General features: G+C 43.0%; 1 protein-coding gene across 1 annotated transcript; it reads left to right on the top strand.

The window, feature by feature from the left end:
* Nucleotides 1–344: 344 nt before the first annotated feature.
* On the top strand, nt 345–4,379 carry LOC117460202 (homeobox protein Hox-D9b-like). The gene is made up of 2 exons (XM_034101480.1): nt 345–1,014; nt 4,135–4,379. The coding sequence occupies exons 1-2, from the start codon at nt 345–347 to the stop codon at nt 4,377–4,379; spliced, it is 915 nt and encodes a 304-aa protein (XP_033957371.1).
* Nucleotides 4,380–6,553: the final 2,174 nt, after the last annotated feature.

Genomic DNA, 6,553 nt, shown 5'->3' on the forward strand with positions numbered 1-6,553 from the left:
TCGTAAACGACTCCCTGTTACTTTTTTATTCTGCTTGTAAAACGGTGTTTCAGGAACAGAGTTTTATAAAGCCATAGCGCTACAGTCAGGCCATCTGGCAGCATGCTGGAGGCTACGATCACATTTCTGAGCACAAAAGAAAGATGAGATTTATTTCCTATACTGGGTAAATACAGTCCAACCATGTGATCAGTGGAATAACCAATAAGCAGCCGAGGAGAAGGTAAGGGCAGGAAAAAAAAAATACTACCATTTTAGGGGAGGATGTAAGCCCACTATACCAGCCCCATCTAACGTTTTACAGTCGCACTTAAGTGTCTTTTTATTGAAATAATAAAATAAACATGTCGCTAACGAATTATTATTCCATGATGGGGCTCCAGACTGAGGAGCCGTACGGTGCGCATTTCATCCCGGGAGGCTTGCAGGGTTCTTCGGTCGGCTGCGGAAAGCCAGCCCGGAGAGGAGCGGAGGAGGAGGAGGAGGGGACCCCCATCCCGGATTTTTCACATTTTTCCAACAAACAGACGGGCTTAAATGGCTTTTCTCCCTGGGCCAACACCTCCACTTCCTCTGCGCCTTCTTCCCCGCAGCTGCAGTCCAATCCGGGCCTTTTCCATCCACATCCACACCTCCTGAGCCACCACCACCATCACCACCACCCGTGGACGCAGCAGAATCACGCCGAGCACCTCGCATCATCGGCGGCTTCAGAGAGCAGGTTCGTCCGCTGTTGGGAGGGTTCGACCCCGGCTTTGGAGACCCCTTTGTCCCATGCATCTGATGGGTTTTCCGGGTGTGTCCCCGCTCAGGGTGACCTCTCCGATCCAACACCGACGTATGCGGCGGTTAAACCGGAGAGTTCACCTCCGTCCGAAAGCCCCGAGGAATCCAGCTTCCACAGCCCGGCTGAGGTGGTCCTAGAGCGGCTTGGCACCGTGGAAGAGCTCGGGAAGAAGACGGAGCCCAAGAAAGAGAACGAGGAGAGGAAAAAAAATCCTATGATAGACCCGGGTAAATATACCAAACTCAGGAATGTTTATTATCGCGTTTTAGAGGTGTCAATACACAGGTGTGTGTGTGTGTGTCTGAGTGTGTGTGTCTGAGTGTCTGACAGAGAGGGAGAATGTGGCCGAAGTAAAGTGTGTGTGACTTTTATAGGCCTATAAATGTCTTGTAAACTCGGAAATGTTAAACTTTATTGTCCATTAAAATAATAAAGGTGCTATAGGCTGTTATTTAACTATTTGGCACTGCGTTTTCTGAGCCGATGTTTGCAGAAAATTGACGTAAAGGAGATATTTATCTTGCATTACAGGAAGGCTTAAAGCTAAACTAAATTTAGTGTATATAATCATAATGTAGCATGGCTCAAAGAGCATTAAATAACCTTTAAAATAATTATAATATTTTAAAAAGCTTGAATTAGAATAAACAAAAAGGACAGACAGGTCTTATATTGTGATAATTAAAGAAATGCCATAAATAGTAATAATAATAATAATAATAATAATAATAATAATAATACAAATACATTATACTGGCTTTGATATTATTTTCAATTGTTGTGCACCCTGGGATGCATAGAACATTTAAGCTATTTCAAAGTGTTTCCAAAGACAAGTATTTAGTAAAGAGGCATTAAATCCAATACATTTCTGTTAGATTTCCATTATTTGAAATAGCCACAATTCTACTTGTTCCATGGGCCACACCACCTGTGCCAGCCCGAAGGCAGTTCCTTACAAATAAATGATAGAGAAACAAAGATGTCCTCTCTGCAGAATGAGTGTGTGTAACAACCCAAAGCTGCTGTCTGTTGAGTTATCCACTAACACACTCTTTTTATTTTAAAGTGGCCCGTAAAGCATTTCAGATCAGGCACTTTCAGATTCTCCAGACTGCAGTTTCATAATTATAAAATTGAGTCTGCTTTCCACTCACAACACACTCACACACACATTTAGACTTTCCTCCGTATTTATTATGGTGTCCTCCCAAGAACACGTCCATAACTTAGGTCTACCTGCAACGTCTTTCCACATCGCGTCCTTTGAAGGTAAAGGATGGAGGAAAGGTGAGATGAGGACATAAACAACCGAGTGCTCCACAAGTGTGTTGCTAATAGCAGCAATATGGAAAATAAAGAATGTGATGGATTATCGCCGTCTGTCTTTATGGAGCTGCTTCTTTTCATTTGTAATGAGCCAAAAGATGCAAGCTCATAAAATGAGTTCCTGCTAATGTTTTCACACACACACACACGCACACACGCACGCACACGCACGCACACACACACACACACACACACACACACACACACACACACACACACACACACACACACACACACACACACACACACACACACACAGGGCCGGCCCTCGGCATAGGCAGTATAGGAGAATGCTAAGGGCGCATCAACCCATAGGGGGCGCCGAAAAAGAAAAAAAAAAGTTAGAAATTAAAAAAAAATTTTTTTTTAAATTTCATAACACAATTTCCCGATTTTGGATCAACAAAGTACATCTTATTATCTTATACTAACATAACTACGTATATATTGCGTACAGCGCCCATAAACTATGGCACCCCCCCCCCCCAAATCAAGTTGAACCCCCCAGCCCCAGTAAAAACCAGAGGTTTATGTGAAATTGTTCTTTTTTTTAAATAATGGTTTTAGTGTGCAATTATAGGTTTTAATTTTGTATTTGTATTCATTTAAAATAAATCAAACTCCCAAAAAACGTACACAGCTTCTGTGTGCTTTTATTAACATTGGAATGTACTGTGTAAGCGGCCGCGGGGGGAGCTTTAGAGAGCTCTCTCCTGAAAGACTGAGGCTCTGATAACCTCAGCTCAGTGAGGTAAAGGCACACCTTTATATGATCATTATACTTATAAAAAATAAGAGAACAGGTGAAAAACAGGTATAAAATACTGACAGTACAAAAAAGTTGTTATTAATAAACAAGAATACAGTTTGAAAGGGGAGTGATTTGTAAAATATCCATAAAGAAAAAGAACATCTGCTTACAGTTGTGTTTCATCTGGGTGTTGAGAGATGTATCCATAGATCTCCTAATGTTGCTCTCAAAGTGCACCAGATTGATGCTTTTAACTTCAACATTTAAAAAAAAAAAGTCTTCCCAGGGGTGCATGCCCCTGGACCCCCCTAGAGGAGGTGAGGTCCCCCCCACTTAAATCATGTTCAAATGATAGGAAACTAAATACAGTTGCTCACATCTTGTGTCAATATCTTTCTGTGTTGGTGGTCATGCCACAACCGTGCACGCGTGAATCATAGTGAGTGTCTGCATTTTTTTGGGGGGGGGGGGGGGGGGGGGGGGGGGGGCGCCAGCTAAAATCTTGCCTAGGGTGGCAAATTGGTCAGGGCCGGCCCTGTGTGTGTGTCTGTGTGTGTGTGTGTGTGTGTGTGTGTGTATGTGTGTGTGTGTGTGTGTGTGTGTGTGTGTTTGTTGTCATTGTTGTCGCTGCTGCTGTGTATATCTGTTGTGTAATGCGAATCATGATGTCCCTCTATAAACTCACAAACTGAAACACACACCCACATCTACATTGATACACAGTCAATGACACACACACACACACACACACACACACACACACACACACACACACACACACACACACACACACACACACACACACACACACACACACACACACACACACACACACACGCACGCACGCACGAACGCACACACACACACACACACACACACACACCACACACACACACACACACACACACACACAAAGTTAATGGGATGCTACACTGCAGATGGAAATGAGCTATCAGCTATACTCTGGCAGAATTAATCTCTTCTCTGAGATGAGTGTATTTTAGGTCCTTGTTGAAATAAATACATTTCGTTTTTTTAAACACGTGTTCTGTTGCCGACTGAAACCCAGCTCGCCTCCACAGCGTCTTGGCCAGTAAGCCTTTTGTTACAGTCGTACTAATGCTGCAGCACCTGGCTCACCGAAGTGAATGTCTGCTGTTCTGAGTCTGTATCCTCGTGCTTTATTGCACTAATTATAACTCTCTTTGGACGAAAGCTACATTAAAACTCACCCCCCCCCCCCATGTATCTTCTTCTTCTCCTGCAGATAATCCTGCCGCAAGCTGGATCTACGCCAAGTCCACCCGGAAGAAGAGGTGTCCGTACAGCAAGTACCAGACCCTGGAGCTGGAGAAGGAGTTCCTGTACAACATGTACCTGACCCGGGACCGGCGGCTGGAGGTGGCCGCGCTGCTGAACCTCACCGAGAGGCAGGTGAAGATCTGGTTCCAGAACAGGAGGATGAAGATGAAGAAGCTGATGATCCGGGAGAGGAGGGGTCCGAACGAGTGACGGGACACACCGCGTTTGGGATGTTTTTGGTCCAGGAGAGATGATGACGATCTGTAGCTAGAAAACTAACATGGCCAAGGTGGAAGGACGGCGGGGGGAGACCAGGGTGTGTTGTAACGCTTTTGTTTAAAAAGATATTCCTTTTGCAACGTCTTCTGGTCTTTTCTTGTTGGAATTGAAGAACGTAAACTGTTCCATCTGCATGTGACAGCTTACCTTTAACCCGGGGTACATAACGCTAACATTTACAGAAACATACATAAATCTGAACTTAAAAACAACGTATTAGACGATATCAACACATCTGTTGTTGATAAAGCTGTATATCTCACATTTCCAGAACTGAAGGACGCATACTTACTTCATACATTCATGTGCTTTCTACCAACAATGCAAATTGCATTTTTTATGATGTAATGCTTAAACTATTGTCCTCAGATAAAACTGCTTTCATTGTGCCAGACGGGACCGCGCCGTTAACGACACAACGAGAGTGTTTATTTGGCATTAGGGGGGGGGGGGGGGGTACTTTTGGGAAAGGACCCTTAACAAATAGAAGCCTAACACTTCATAATAATATGTAATAATAGATACTTAATTATAATAATGTTAGCCAAAAGAAATACAGAGGGTGAGAGGTCTGTTTGTGTGGTTAATAATGCAAACAAAGCTATGAGAATTAATGCATTTAATTGATCCATTTGTAGGATTTAGTTTTATATGTTTCTTGGTTTAAAATACTATATTTACTTTGCATGATCCAGTTTGATTGAACACTCAGAGCACACTGCGTCCAGACGTGCTGTTGTGATGCAGTCTCATTGCTGATAGAGATATACCCCTTACCGAATGTTTACATATCAACTCACTCAAAACCACGTGTACCTAAATGTGAAATCAACAAGTCGAATGTGTGTCAGAAGAAAAGTGAAAAACTCAAGGAGAGTGGATGTTACTACTCAGTACTCAGATCCTTTACTTAAGTACAAATACACCGCTGCTTAAGTAGAACAAATAAAAACACTACAACAAAGAAATGAATGCAGATTTAAATGTCCTTTCTAGATATCTGAGTCTGCACTCCTGATGCTCGATTGCTTTCAGATCCCATTTAAATGACCTCTTGACCTCTGAGGGCATTACGCTGCTAAATAGGACGTTTTAGTGTCAATCACGATGAGGCGATGAGGCGATGAGGCGATGAGGCGATGAGGCGATGAGGGGCAAAAGATCTGCTTTTCTATCCAAAACTTTAAAGATATTATTGCATACAGCTCGTATCTTTGGTTGTACTTTCATACCCGAGAAATATATTTGCATAAAATCCACAAAATCTATGGTGTGGAATTAATGGAGTTACGTGAAACCAAAAGCCAATGTTGAATTATTTTAACATAGATATATAATAAATGACTTATTTTAACTCAAACCTCAAACCTTTTCTGAAACATGTTTCCTGCTAAAGTGCAATGAGTTTTGTGTCGCTGGATATTTAAAGGAAATGCATGAAAAACATCTGAATAACTTCCATAAGCTTCCGTTTTATACTTGTTATACTTCAAAACAAAAGTATATCGTTTGCAGCATTTTAATTATAAAAACGTCTCCGTCTCCCCCGTCTCCCCCGTCTCCCCGTCCCCCCCGTCTCCCCCGTCTCCGTCTCCCCGTCTCCGTCTCCCCCGTCTCCCCCGTCTCCCCCGTCCCCCCGTCTCCCCCGTCTCCCCCGTCTCCCCCGTCTCCCCTGATTTTAACATTTTGCTCTTTAAAAAGATTTGTTTCTTCTTTTATAAACTGTGCATGTATAGAAATATTTGTTGTTATTGTTGTCGTAGCTGTATTGTATATCTGTTGTTAATGCGAATCCAATGCCGATCATGCTCCCTCTCTCTCACTCACACACACACACACACACACACACACACACACACACACACACACACACACACACACACACACACACACACACACACACACACACACACACACACACACACACACACACACACACACACACACACACACACACACACACACACACACACACACACACACACACACACACACACACACACTCACACACGGGAAGACAGAAAGGAATAATTTGTTGCAGCTGCATTGAAAAGAAAGCTGCACTTTCAAATACACACACTTACAGAAACACATTTGTAACACAC

The sequence above is a fragment of the Pseudochaenichthys georgianus genome, chromosome 15 (genome assembly GCF_902827115.2).
Source record: "Pseudochaenichthys georgianus chromosome 15, fPseGeo1.2, whole genome shotgun sequence".
Classification (NCBI taxonomy): Eukaryota; Metazoa; Chordata; class Actinopteri; order Perciformes; family Channichthyidae; genus Pseudochaenichthys; species Pseudochaenichthys georgianus.

What these genes read in the sequence shown, in the direction of transcription:
- LOC117460202 (XM_034101480.1), top strand. Translation starts at nt 345, where the DNA reads ATGTCGCTAACGAATTATTATTCCATGATGGGGCTCCAGACTGAGGAG. An exon ending in AAATCCTATGATAGACCCGG is followed by an intron (nt 1,015 to 4,134) that starts GTAAATATACCA and finishes CTTCTCCTGCAG; the next exon opens with ATAATCCTGCCGCAAGCTGG.